Source organism: Erpetoichthys calabaricus, chromosome 18, assembly GCF_900747795.2.
Source record: "Erpetoichthys calabaricus chromosome 18, fErpCal1.3, whole genome shotgun sequence".
Lineage (NCBI taxonomy): Eukaryota > Metazoa > Chordata > Cladistia > Polypteriformes > Polypteridae > Erpetoichthys > Erpetoichthys calabaricus.
The window spans coordinates 9,155,154-9,169,717 of record NC_041411.2 but is presented as its reverse complement, the minus strand read 5'-3'; the positions used below and the strand labels follow the sequence as shown (position 1 = coordinate 9,169,717).

The following is a 14,564-nucleotide window of genomic DNA, read 5'->3' as shown; positions in this document are numbered from 1 at the left end:
ATGACAGGTTTAATTAACAACAAGAACTGGCATAAAACTTAGAAACTGGTCATCTGTTGGCTCAATCACTTTACATCTCATTTCATGTTTACATACCGTTTAAGGAAAGAAAAGCAATTCAGAGGACAGATTCTTAAAAATACAAATTGGTTAAAATGAAGTAAAAAGAGGGTGGCATGGTGGTGCAGTGGGTAGCGCTGCTGCCTTGCAGTTAAGAGACCCAAGTTCACTTCCTGGGTACTCCGGTTTCCACCCACAGTCCAAAGACATGCAAGTTGGGTGCATTGGCGATTCTAAATTGTCCCTAGTGTGTGTTAGGTGTGTGGGTGCGCGCCCTGCCCGGGGTTTGTTTCCTGCGTTGCGCCCTGTGTTGGCTGGGATTGGCTCCTGCAGACCCCTGTGACCCTGTAGTTAGGATATAGCGGGTTGGATAATGGATGGATGAAGTAAAAAGACATTTTTAACAGCAAAATGTGGTGGCTAATTAAGAAAAGGGCTAAAATGAAAACCTGTAGCCACTGTAGCGCTCCAGGACTAGAGTTGGACAACCTTGGTCTGCACCAGTGGTTCTCAACCTTTTTGGCCTTGAGGGCCAGTTTTATCTATTTATGTTCAGTGATGGATGTAACTTCATTGTAAACTACCCAACATTTTCCCCTGAATGGCACACAGCTGCAAATACATGTTCAACATGTAAATACATGGCACATACCAGGTGAAACACGTATGGACTTTTAATTTTGTGCCATTTTCTAACCTGCCTAATCCTCAGGTTTTCTCAATGTGCTGTGTCCTGCAGATAGCCTAGTGTGCAGTAAAGATTTCTGTTTTGTCCACATAGTAGGGATTTTTATTAAAGACAAAACAAATTATTTCATATGTAAAGAACCCCTCACAGAATGAAATTGTTCTTTGTCAAGCATGGGTTCAGTCAGGAACCACAGAGCCCAGATAAATGCCATTATTATTTAGAGTATGTACACTGCTTTTTAAATAAGTCAACCTTTAACATATCAATACACCTTCATAACAATCTCTTTGGGGGGGATCCTTGATTTGGGAAATCAAAATGTAAAAAAAGAATGTTGTATAGCAAGACTTGTCAAAGCAGTAGCCCTCACTTTTCCCTTTTTTCAAGTTCACGGGTTTTGCAACATCCTCTTCAGAGAGCCAGCTCTGAGGTCACTGCGGTTTCTCTCATCCCTCATCACCCCGCCTGCTGTTTCCATTCTAGTGACAAGTGGACAAAAATTACAAGTGCAGCTCGGGGAGGCCACATAACATTTTGTTTTTGTCTCAAATTACACCAGTCTTTTAATTTGCTGGTCTTGCTTTAGGTTGAAGAGGGAAAGCAACTATACAGACATATTGATACTTATGTCAGTCAGTCATCTTCCAACCTGCTATATCCTAACACAGGGTCACGGGGGTCTGCTGGAGCCAATCCCAGCCAGCACAGGGTGCAAGGCAGGAACAAAACCTGGGCAGGGCGCCAGCCCACCGCAGGGCACACACCAAGCACACACTAGGGACAATTTAGGATCGCCAATGCACCTAACCCTGCATGTCTTTGGACTGTGGAAGGAAACCCACGCAGACATGGAGAGAACATGCAAATTCCATGCACGGAGGACCCAGGAAGCGAACTCAGGTCTCCTTACTGCGAGGCAGCAGCACTACCCACTGCGCCACCGTGCCGCCTTATTGATAATTATGCTTAAATTTTAAAGTATACATAATATAATTTTTTTATCCAGACGTAATAACATTCATGCATTAGATTAAAGTGCGGAAATTACCTGGTTCCTGGTTGTCTCTACAGCCAACCTGACAACTGGCAACTCCTTCTATGTTTCAACATTAGAACACTCTAGACGAGAACAGGCCATTCAGCCCAACAAAGCTCGCCAGTCCTCTCAACTTATTTCTTCCAAAAAAACAGTGTGAGTATTTAAAATGGCTAGAAGATTGGTAGGTTCACCAAAATACTGAGGAAGACCACAATATCCGTAAATCACCCAGCCTATGGCGGACAAGTATGTATTCACCGAAAGAGAAGTCACTTGAGCTGAGGAACACCAATGAGAAGGACAACAACCAATTCCAAATACCTCCAATTCCAGCACAATCTCCATTTAAGAAAAAGCCAGAAATCTACCACCCAACCTGTATGAATTGTTTATGATTAAATCTTAAAATATGAATAGTCTATCATACCAAAGACTTAAATTGTTTTAAATTCATCTTACCATTTTCGTCCCCCACTGTCATATTCTGATCTACAGTAAAATGCACACTTTGAGCCAGAGCAGTCAGGACAAGAAATGTTTAATAAAATATCACCTTCTGTATTATTGAGGGCCCTTGAACGGCGGCGGCTCCTCTATACATTCCTTAAAAGATTTGTAAACGCTGAGGGAAGGACGCTGGCTTGGCTTTGCAATATGGACTAAGTGGAGCAGATGATACAAACAGCATTTCTGATGCACCTCTCTGTTGTTCTCCTGTCTGAAACGCTCATAATTACACAACGGTAATTGAGCGGATTAGAAAAAGACTTCCATTGAGTGTGCATAAATGTTCAGCACATCACATTATTTACTTCTTTTTGTTTACACATAGAAAACAGGTCACCGTAAGTGACAAAATGAAAATCAACAGTTTGTAATGATGAATGACAGCACCAGTGGCATCCCACTTTACTAAACACTAAAGACTTTGTCATAGACGTTTTCACGCTGCGATCCCCAATTACATTTTACTTACCAGTTCTTTAGTACATTTTGTGCACAGGGCATTGGCATGGATGCTTTCCCTTGACAGATTTTGTTGTGCAGAGCAACATCTGGTTAAGCTGCTAGTCATTAACGTCTACTCATTGGACTCCAAGTTCTGGTTTTCGTTTCTCAGCATGACAATTCCAGATTAAACAATCAATCTAGTGCAAGGGGTCTGCAAAGTTAATCCTGGAGGGCCGTAGTGGCCGCCAGTTTTTGTTCCAGCTTAGTTTCTTAATGTTGATGCACCTATTTATCAAGCATCATCTATATGTTTCATTTTAATCGTCAAACTATCTGGTTTAATAAAATGCTTGGAAGGAAGCTGAAGAGAAAGTTCTGAATTAGCACAAGTCACCCTCACTCTGGGTGTTTGCCTCTCCTTCTCTGCATGCCGTATAAGTGAGTGCTAACCAGCATTGGTGGGATATGAGCTGAACACCAACAAGAAAGGACAACTCTAAATCGGCATTGACGAGGCGTGCTTCACGTTCAGGGATACAAAAAGATCATCTTGACTTCTAAATAGTACTTTACTAGCTGAGTTACACCAGTGTCCAATCATTAGAAATCCAGACGCCATCTGACTCAAAGTGAAAAACAAAACCCCTGAACCAGTCCTCTCAAAAGCAAGCAGCATGGCTTTGAAACGAGGAGCCTGACAGAGCGACAGCCTCAAAGTGGGGGCCACCGCCTGTCCACTGGACGTCTACGACGTGGTAACTGGCTGACGTGTTTGCTTTAAGTTTCAATTTGTTCACTCTGAAAACTTGAATACAAAAATATTCATTTTACAGTACAATAAAGTGCATTTTAACAAATACTACTTAGAAACCGTTACAAAAATGGTAAGAACGACGGTGCATATTTAAATATCTCTTTTTACATTTCGTATTTTAAAACATTTGTGATACCAAGTTTTTGCTTTTATAGAAATTGTTTCCCAGCTATGATTTTTTTTTGCTCACAATTACATTATTGAAATGAAGTGGATTGCTTTATCAGTCAGACACTCACCATTGTACAAGCAATAACTCCATGTAACATTTACACATATTTTCATTTCTATTTAAAGTACTAATGGATTAAAAGACAATCTGTTCTTTATAAATAACTTAAAATGTGTGCATATTTTTTCCGTATTTTGCACCTTTGTGTCACATTTGGCTGATAATATATAAACTAAAGCCACAGGGGAAACAAACTCATCTTTTTTCGTCAATATCCAGTGTCAGCTGTTTGCTTCAGTGAGCGGAGGATTGAAGAGCCAACAAAGGAGCAACAGTTTTAGGGGGCAACACCGACACAAACCAAAATGACACCAGGTGACCTCTGTCCACAGCAGTTACGGCCCGTGGTCCGCCGTCCAGTCACTTTAGTAAGTGGATGAGCTGCTGGTAGGTCAAGCGCTCCATGTCCGTTGAGTGCCGCTCAGTCACGTAAGCCTTGGCATTCAGAACTAGTCGCTGCCGCAGTGAAGCGTCTTGCATCAGTTTCTTTGAGAGCTGAATGAACTCCTGCCAAACAGAGACACATACAGAAATAATACTGTAATAGCTAAATCACAATGTCTCACACGTATTTACGGAAACTGTCATCATGCTTCAGACTGCTTTGTCATGCATCCTAGCAAGCCACAATTTGGCAGGGAATTGAATTTTGGAGGTGCCTGTTAGACCAGAACTTAAAAACAGGTCTGTTTAAATGGTGGAAATGAGTCATTTTTAAAAATGTCTGCTACATGGATTAAAGATAAATAATAATAATTCTTTCCATTTATATAGCGCTTTTCTCACTACTCAAAGCGCTCAGCAATTGCAGGTTAAGGGTCTTACTCAAGGGCCCAACAGAGCACAATCCCTATTGGCATTTATGGGATAGAAAGATAGTAAGAAGCATTAAACGTTTACACATTAAACATTAAGAGTTCATAAGATTTAACATTTACTGCCATGATGTCCTCACACAAGTAACATGCTACAATGGGAAACATTAGAACCACATAATGGAACTAAGATAAAAAGGAGATGAAGGGCTACTTGCTATGCTTCTATTGAGAAAAGGGACATTTTGTCAGAAGTGGTCTGCCAACAATGAAATGAGCTCACGTCAAGTCCCGTCTCAACAACTACTCCGCAAAGAGAAACTCAACTTTCCACGTGAGCGTAAACAATGAGCTCGACGACGCGGGCTAATGGAGTATGTGAATTTCCCCTTGGGGATTAATAATGTATGTATGTATCTATCTGTCTGTCTGTCTGTCTCATTTAGTGCCTTTCATATCTATCTATCTGATATAGCGCCTTTCATGCCTATCTATCTATCTATCTATCTATCTATCTATCTATCTATCTATCTATCTATCTATCTATCTGATATAGCGCCTTTCATGCCTATCTATCTATCTATCTATCTATCTATCTATCTATCTATCTATCTATCTATCTATCTATCTATCTATCTATCTGATATAGCGCCTTTCATGCCTATCTATCTATCTATCTATCTATCTATCTATCTGTCTATCTATCTATCTATCTATCTATCTATCTATCTAATGCTTCACAGGTCACACTTGTTAGCGTCTTCCCTGTAAGAGGCAATTAACGTACTTAATGCCAGATCCCTTACACTAGCGGTCTGAGATATTTCTGTAAAGTGAAAATTGCATTTTGCTTTTATCTTCTTGCTCCATTCTGACTCAGACAGAATACCTGAGAGAATTACATGAAATAAGAAAGGACGCAGGCTTGTAAGTTCTCACTTATTCACAGCAAAAGTGGCTTCGCTTTGGCCAAAATTAAATGTGCGTTGTGAAAACATGAAAAACAATTTAAGTAATAGTATCTATATTGTGGCGGACAGCTGGGGCTCATGCCCAGTTGGGACACCTGGAGGATAGAAGGACCAGGAGAGGAGCAGTACCTCCCCAGGAACATGAGAAGGCAGCCGCCATGGTGGGTGTTGGGACCATGGGAACAGAACTTGGAAGCTCAACCCTGTGGGGGACCCATGGCCACCGCCTGGGGGCGCATGGACATTGGCTAAGCCCTGGACTGCAGCACTTCCGCCACATCAGGGAGCACCTGGAGCACATCCGGGTGAACTGTAAAAGGGGCTGCCTCACTCCATTCAGTTAGCCAGAGTCGGGAGGCAGAGGACGGAGCTTGTGAGTGGAGGAGTGAGGATGGCAGAGAAGAAGGAAAGAAAAGACTGTGAGCGATAGTGCTGGTGGATTATGCACTGTGTGTGAGGTGCAAAGGACTGTGTAGTGAAGAAACAAAATAAAAGCGTGTGTTTGGATTTCTGTGTGTCCTGGTGTCTGTCTGTAGTCGGGCTGGTCTTTCACTATATATATATATATATATATATATATATATATATATATATATATATATATATATATATATATATATATATATACAATATATATGACAGCCGATGAGTGGCCACTACAATGTGTTTCACTCTCAGCAGATGTCACCGTTGTTCTTTTCCTGTCAGCCATGTTGCATGCCCATGCCACCGTTTGCCATGAGAAGGACCCGAGGCCCATTTTTGCTGCTGGGTTTGCCCATTGCACATCCAATTTTTTGCAATGGGGGCACATATTACATTATAACTTAAACCAATATCAAGGCCCCGTGGTTCATGGGGTTTTGCATAACAGATGGACAATCCTTAGCATTTCATTTATATTGATCCAGTTCCATGTAACTGTGCTAATTAGGTGGTAAATTAATAAATAAGGAAAAATGGGACATTTTCAAATGCTGTTATGATCTGAAAGTGGAGCACAGATGTGCTCAGTACAGACCTTGAAGGAAACAGAAATCTTTATTTCCTATAGACATACAATTTATACTGAAAAACAAGATTCCTTTAGATTCTCTACAAGATTAAAATAAGGCTAATAAAATACAAAAAATACAAAGACAACACAACAAAATAGTAAGAACAAATAACGTCCTCATTTCAGCTTCAAACAAAAGCAAAACTCTTCCAAGTCATATTCAGCAACTTAACAAGCGTCCCCTACCTGTGGGCTTGAGAAGAGGAGTCCCGTTTCTTCGTGTTTTACTATGCTTGCATTGCCTGGGATATTTCTGGCTAGGACTGGCACATTCAAGTTCATTGCCTAAAAGAAAATTGCACAGGAGGGCGTTACACATTTGACATGTTTTTAGCTGCAGGCTGAGGTCACATCCTCTCCGTTACAACTGTTCAACTTTTAGGGGGACTGGAGGAAGGACTGATCAAGCAGATGATCCTGCAGGGGTAGACTTGGGAAGACAAACCACGTGGCTAATAAACTAATCATCCTGACGTTTATACAGATTTTATTTGATCAACCAAGTATTATAAATATACATCTTTCACAGCAGAAGTCCAATTTCAGTATAGTAATGCTATGTGTAGACTGAGACACTGCCAGCTTCTAGTTGGACATTGCATTTTTGTTAAATTCCATATATCCAGGAAAATAAAAATCCAGTACAAATGACTGTTAGAAATGAGCCCCCATGGGCCAATCTCAGGACCCAATGGGAATATTAACAGTTGTTTCATTACCTCGAGGACTGCTGCAGACATGCCCTCTGAGATGGAGCTATTCACCAAGGCAAATGATGTCTTCATAGCAGCTTGCAGCTCCCCTTGCGGTCTCTCCGATGCCAGCAGAACCCCATTTGCTCTGAAAAAAATGGATGATCAAATCTCACCAAAGATAATGGCCTCCTTACAAGAATGGAAATTACCCTTCTGATGTAAATTAGCTTTTGCCATCTGATGCCAATAAGCAGTATGTCACTTGTAAAGCACTGATTTCAGGTACGCTGGCCTATCACAAGCCTTAACGTTCATCCCAGATACATTTAACAAAGGTCTTCATATTTATATACAGATATTCTTATCATTTTGCATGATGGACATGTAAGCATCACAAGCTCACATCTAAGAAATTAACTGAGGCAAATGTCTCTGTGTTTGCCTTGCGATGAAGTATTTTATAAACGATGCCATATAAAAGATCGAAGTGGGCCATTTTTCCATTTTACACATTCATGTTTATTCCATTTGGTCTGAGTTTTGTTACTACCATACCATCCACTCACTGACACAAATGAGTCGGAAGACATCAGCAGCATTTGGTAGAGAGCTCTACAAGTGATGGTAAGTCAGGTAAGTGCCACACTGCTCTGGAGGGCCTCTCTCTTCTTTCTGACCGTGTTCCAATACTGCATGGTGGTGCTACACGTCACAAACCTTTCTAAATTGAAAAGGATCAAGTTTAACAGGGCCCTCCTCATTCCACATCTCTTCTGGTGCTTCAGAAAGTGGAGGCACTTGTGCAATTCTTGGGTCAAACACAATAAGCAAATCAGCAACACCGTAAAGAATAAGGAACGTTTACATCTTCCAATGTTGCTCTGTTGATGTCAAGTAGCAGCTGCTACACTGGCATCTCAAGAAATGACTGCAACTTACCAAACACCTGATATGAAACCCTACAGAATGGCACTTGAATTACCTAAAGATTGTTGTTTGGGTTTCTGGCACATTCAGGTACATAAAAATTGTGATCTCCTCACAAAGCCCTGGAACCCAACACAGAAAATACCGGATCTAAGATGTACCTTCACGAAGGCAGAGAGCAGAATTTGTCAGGTAAGCAGCTTCTTCTACAGATACACAGATTAGTTATTCTCTTGAATATGTACCTTATAATGCAATGCAGGGATCAAGGCCAACAAATTATTCCTAGCTTGTCATCGTAGTCAATATCGAACCATAATTAAATATTTAAGTACCTGTAAACGCTCGACAAATGTTTTAATTAGTAAATGGCCCAAGGAGATACAGTTCTAATTAAGTTGTTTTTCTTTTGCAGATTGTTTACCACATGAATCGCTGCTTTGTGATACCATGGTAAAATTCCTTGGTCTATTACTTTTTATACCTAGTGAAGGGCATTGCAACACCCCAAAACCCAGACACAACTGCATGCACACAGGTCCTGGGTTCAAACACAAGGTTTATTAACAACAATACCTTTCAAAGGCTTCTCACATGTTGTATAAAACACAAGTATTCTCTTTTCTCTCTCCTTCATTCCTTACTCCACTCCTCCCAGGCGAGCTTTGTCCTTCTTCTACCCAACTCCAACTCACCTGGATGAGGCTTTTATCTGAGACCTGGAGAGTACTTCCAGTACAACAGCACTGCCCACAGGAAGCACTGCCAGATCAATCATTAGTCCCAGAAAGCAGGGGTTATGAACTCCAGCAGCACTTCCTTAACTCAACAAGGTTGCTCCATGGAACTACAATTCCCAGCATACCTGTGGGTGTTTGAACAGGTACTGAAGACTAGAGATACTGCCCTGTAGCCTATCCCTGTCTCTCCATTATACTAGCCATCTAGCTGGGTAAGATTCTTTTGTCCAACCCAGACAAGACAGCAGTGCACCTACTTCCACACGAGGATCTCCTGTTTGCCTCCTGGCCAAGGTAGGGTGTCACTCCACTTTCCTCTTGGTCTTCTGGTTTGTTGGCTTTCCAATCAGAAAAGGAACCATGACTTATCCTGACAGGGACGCTCTCCCGTGCACGGTGGTTATGTTAATACACACACACACACACACAGAGACATACAGTATATGCATATACTGTATATATATATACACACACAGACATATATAAATATGTTCTATAACTTCTTTTAAAACGTACACATTTTGTTTTATATGGCTTGTCTATTTTTAACTTGTATTTTTTTTTAATTATTTTTTAGCTTTATTGGATCTAGGCTGAGTTACTTGTTTTTCTCGTCATACACATTTCATTGTATGTTGACCCTGTGTTAACCTGACAAATAAACCTAAACTTAAACCTTTCGCCTTATTCATTTTCTTGTATTAGGAATTTGCTAGTTTTCGCATACCCCTTGGGGTCAGAGTGCAGGATCAGCCATTGTACAGCGAGCACCCCTGGAGCAATTGCAGGTTAAGGGTTTTGCTCAAGGGCCCAGCAGAGTAGGATCTCTTTTGGCAGTGACGGGGATTTGAGCTGGCCACCTTCTGGATACCAGAGCAGATCCTTAGCCTCAGAGCCACGATTCCGTCCTTTTTTTTTTTTTTTTTAAATATATATATATATATATATACACACACACAAACACACATATACAGACATAAATATATATATATATATATATATATATATCTATTATACAGTATAAAAAAATCTTGGGTCGAGACGTGATCATCTCAGAGAGACACTTTGAAGTCCTGTGAGACTACTTGCACGTCACGTCCTACTTACAAACAATTTCTCGGAGACACTTTAATGTCCCACGAGACAAGGAAGTGAGACAAAAGGACAGCTGCTGTACAGGCTTTTAAATGATCGACGCACAGCGCGATATGCAGAACACGCAGCTCAGTAGCAGCAGCTGCAAGCCAGCAGTTGATCCGTCTGCATCTCCTTAGCGTGTGTTCAGGTCCCCCACCCCCCCCAGATCGCGAGTGGCAGAGACACAAAGTGGCGAGCGTGAAGCACGCCCCCCGGGGAGGGGGAGGTTTGATTGGGGTGTGGGCGAGCAAAGCAATATATATAAAATGAACCACTAGGGGCTACTGCAGCACCAAAACCCCAGACAGGACAGTAAAGACAGAGTTCCACATGCCAATATGTAGATTTATCACCACAAATACCTTACACATTCTTCAACTCTAACATTACAACTACTTCCTTCTGCACTTCTCAAAGGCGAGCTTCATGCAACTACTCTCCCAACTGTCCAGGTGAGGCGGAGTACTTCTGGAGCTATCACTTTGCATCCAGGAAGCCCTTCTGGGTCAGACAGAACCTCTCCATGACAGGAGAGCCTGCTTCCACCAGATCCTCCTAGTAGCAAGACCCTAACAGGGCTGCTCAACAAAACTACAACTCCCATGCAGCACTGCGGGTGTCAGAATGGGATGCACACCAGAGGGATGTCACCACCGAGTGTACAGGGGAAACACATGGACATGGGAAGCAGTCTCCCTCTGTCAATCCATTATAATGGACTCCCAACCAGGAAAGTTACCACTCACCAACCTGGTCGGGATGCCCATTCACCCACATCCTTTCAATAAAGAGGCCTCCTTGCCAGGTAAGGATCCATTCATCCCAGCTTATTACAATATGTCTATTACAATGTATATAGGGCAACGCAGTGGTAGCGCTGCTACCTCACAGTAAATAGACCAGGATCGGCATCCCAAGTCCTACCTGCATGGAGTTTGAATGTTCTCCCCGTGTCTGCGTGGGCTTCCTCCAGGTGCTTCGGTTTCCTCCCACAGTCCGAAGACATGCTGGTTAGACAAAATTGGCCCTAGGGTGTGGTTGGTGTGTGCACGTGTGTGTGTGTGTGTGTGTGTGTGTGTGTGTGTATGTTTGCCCTGCGATGGACTGGCACCCTGTCCAGGGAATTGTTCCTGCATTGTAGCCCTGTTCAGGAAAAGCAGGTTAGAAAATGACTGACTGACAAAATACACACACACACACACACACACACATACATATATAAGTAGGTTAACAATTGTTCATATGGAAAAATACATTCAAGCCCACTTAAATAATAATCTCTATATATAAAGGTCAATGTGTGTATGTATGTTCCAGCATCACGTCCGAACAGCTGGAGCAATTCTCATGAAACTTGGTACACATGTTCCTTATTGGTTGACTATAAAAACTGTAGGGTAAAATCAGCCCTAACCCACCCCCTTCTGGGTAGGGTGGGGGGTGATCTTACAGTCTTGTATGCATGTTATCATTCAGTTGACACTCGGAATGACCACCAGAGGGTGAACTGGAGGTGACTGCCAGCATTCTTTATGTTTAAGCAGCACCGCACCCCTGTTGTTTTTCAAATGAAATAGAGTTGGCCGGTTCCGAGCGTCAACTGGATGATAACATACATACAACACAGCAAGACAAGGACATTAGTGAGTCTTCATTGTTTGTTCATTTATTTTAATTTTTAAAGTTGTGTTTTTTTTTTAATTATATTTTTCTCAAGCAATTTAAAAAAAAAAAAAAAAAACATTTTATTTTCCTCCTGGGTAACGCTGGGCATTTCAGCTAGTACATATATAATATATAATGCACAAAATAATACAGCAATTAATAAATAATTAATAATTCAAGAATAAACTGTGTTTTGCATACTCACAACTGTAAACCTACTTTTGCTCACCTATATTTTATATTTTTTTTTTTTCAAATAGATAAGCAAAATGAATAAGTCAAGATGGAAGCAGTAATGTCTGCACTGGTGGTCTTTCTTTTTCCTCATTGAGATACAAAGTGCTAAAGAGGCAGCGAGCTCTCCATATAACTGAGCTGCTCATTTCCCCAATCCATCTCCCATCCCACTTATCTGATTCAGGGTCACACAGAGCCAGACTCTGTCCATCGCACAAGGCTATACTGCTATGTTACAAGAAAAACTCATACTTTGTCATTTAAGCTGTGGCCATTTAAAGTCACAAATTGACCTATGAAGTGTGTTTTTAGGTGAGAGCAGCAGGACCTGGAGGAAAATAGAAACTCAAGTAGAACATGCAAACACCACCATTCGGTCAGCTCCCAGGCTGGGCTTAATACTCAGGATTTTAAAGATGTGAGGAAGCAACGCAACAGCACCTATAATGTGTCATTATTTGTTAAAATGGCACCTCTTTGAAACTCTCTTTGCTTACCAGCAGATCATCAAATACAAGAGCTCAACAAAAAAACAAAACATTTTTCATCAGCTTGGATTTAGAAGGTCTGGCTTACCTTTTAACACTTGACGCGACCTCTTCTGTAAATGCAGGATCAATCTGGAAGTTAACATTATTGGTGTGGTTAACATTTTGCATCAGTTCATCTGTAATGTTTATGACATTAGAAAAACTTCCAGTTAGCGAGGGTGACATTAAAAAGAGGCAAAGGGCTCCTCTGAAATGCTGATTTGCTACTCATACAGGTATATTGTACTGGAAGGGCCAGATCAGCTTCAAGCTGAGTGTCTAACAGCCGCATTCTATGATAATATAAAGTACAAAAAAGGGAAATGACAAGACATTACAGAATATCAAAATGTATGACCAATTAGATAGATAGATAGATAGATAGATAGATAGATAGATAGATAGATAGATAGATAGATAGATAGATAGATAGATAGATAGATAGATAGATAGATACTTTATTAATCCCAGGGGGAAATTCACATACTCCAGCAGCAGCATACTGATACATTAAAAAAAAAAATATATATATATATATATTAAATTAAAGATTGATAATAATACAGGTAAAAACAGACAATAACTTTGTATGATGTTAACGTTTACCCCGCCGGGTGGAATTGAAGAGTCGCATAGTTTGGGGTTAATTAATGAATAATTTCTGAAAATTCAAAGCATGTTTCATTCTAATCACAGTACTGAACTGATAACCAAGGTAATTCAGCAATCTAAATTAAAAAAATGACAATCTTGTTTTAATTACTTTCATTCCCAGTAACTTGTGACACTGTACCAGATAGCACATAAGCGCAGGTCACAGAGGAACCAATGCCTAGAAGGGGTAAGGAGCCAGCGCCACCGATGAACACTACACACCAAGGACTTGAAAAAGGTGTCAGGGCACCTGAGTAATTCCTACAAACAGTGAGCTGCTGGGAAAATGAGCCACACTGCACACAGAGCCACCTCAATTTTATTTAAATCAATGAGAGGTAATAAGGCCTCAGGGTACTGCAGTGCTTGAAGTGCCTCTCAGCTTTCTCTCTGATCATGAAGCAATGTAAAAAGTCAATTTTTGCTGGTGTAATTCATTGCCTTTTCCAGTCATGATATCAGTTTCGCACTACAGGAAAGCAGAGAAACTAAAGAGTGCATTACAGCCCGGCTCTTCACAAGCATGGGTGTTGCAAACACTGGCTCACTCAAGTACACAAATCTCTTTTTTTTAAATCAAAACGCTTGTATTAAATTATGACGTGATGTTTAATTGCAATGAATTGAAAGCCACGCCAGGCTAAACAACTACCAGATGATCCCCCTGTGGTAATGTACAGCAAAGGAAAATCATAAAAAGGTTTTCTTGGACAGTACAGAGCACAATATGAACGATTTTAGACTGGGGTCAGCATCACTGCACTAAAAGAAGCCTATTGAGATAAGACCCTGAACAGCAAACTGAATGAAATCGCTTATTGGCCTATTTTATAGTAAAGATCAGCCATGCAGCAGAAAACTGTCAAAAATCATTCAAGCAGCGTAGCAGCAAACTATAATGTACAGCAATGGCGAGAGCATGTGCAGAGATTAAAAGTGGCATATTTCAAAAGCCTGGATTTCTCCATTTCAGCAGTATTGATTATGTCATAAGTCTCTCTGGATATCCTAAATATCACGGCAATCTTAATGAGACTGTAATCTTTCAATTCGATCTGTATCATGCACATGAACCGTATTCATAAGCAGGGATTTTACAATGCTATCTACCCGTCTATCTATTTATGACCTCACTCTTTGTACCAATAGCACTCCAGATTGTCGTCATGGGCCAAGCTGATTAATGTACTGGCTGCGAAAGATTAAACAGAGCCAGCACGTGGCACTCACCTTGGTGCGCAGCTCGGCGATATGTAGGGTAGACTGATTAATGAGATAAACTCCACAATTTGTTAATAGAGTTATTTTAAATGACTGCTAAGACAACAACCACCAAGCGACAGCACAGG

The 14,564-nt window shown here is 41.0% G+C and overlaps 1 protein-coding gene across 2 annotated transcripts in view; it reads right to left on the bottom strand.

Annotated features, from left to right (window-relative positions):
- Positions 1-2,580: 2,580 nt before the first annotated feature.
- The window catches only part of glt1d1 (glycosyltransferase 1 domain containing 1), an 80,163-nt gene continuing 68,179 nt past the window's right edge, over positions 2,581-14,564 (bottom strand). For both annotated transcript variants that reach the window (XM_028824021.2, XM_028824023.2), the window contains 4 exons: positions 12,608-12,651; positions 7,350-7,470; positions 6,817-6,915; positions 2,581-4,294 (listed from right to left, as the gene is read on the bottom strand). In XM_028824021.2, coding sequence (XP_028679854.1) covers positions 4,148-4,294; positions 6,817-6,915; positions 7,350-7,470; positions 12,608-12,651 — 411 coding nt within the window. In that variant the 3' untranslated portion in view covers positions 2,581-4,147. The remainder of the gene's footprint in view (positions 4,295-6,816; positions 6,916-7,349; positions 7,471-12,607; positions 12,652-14,564) is intronic.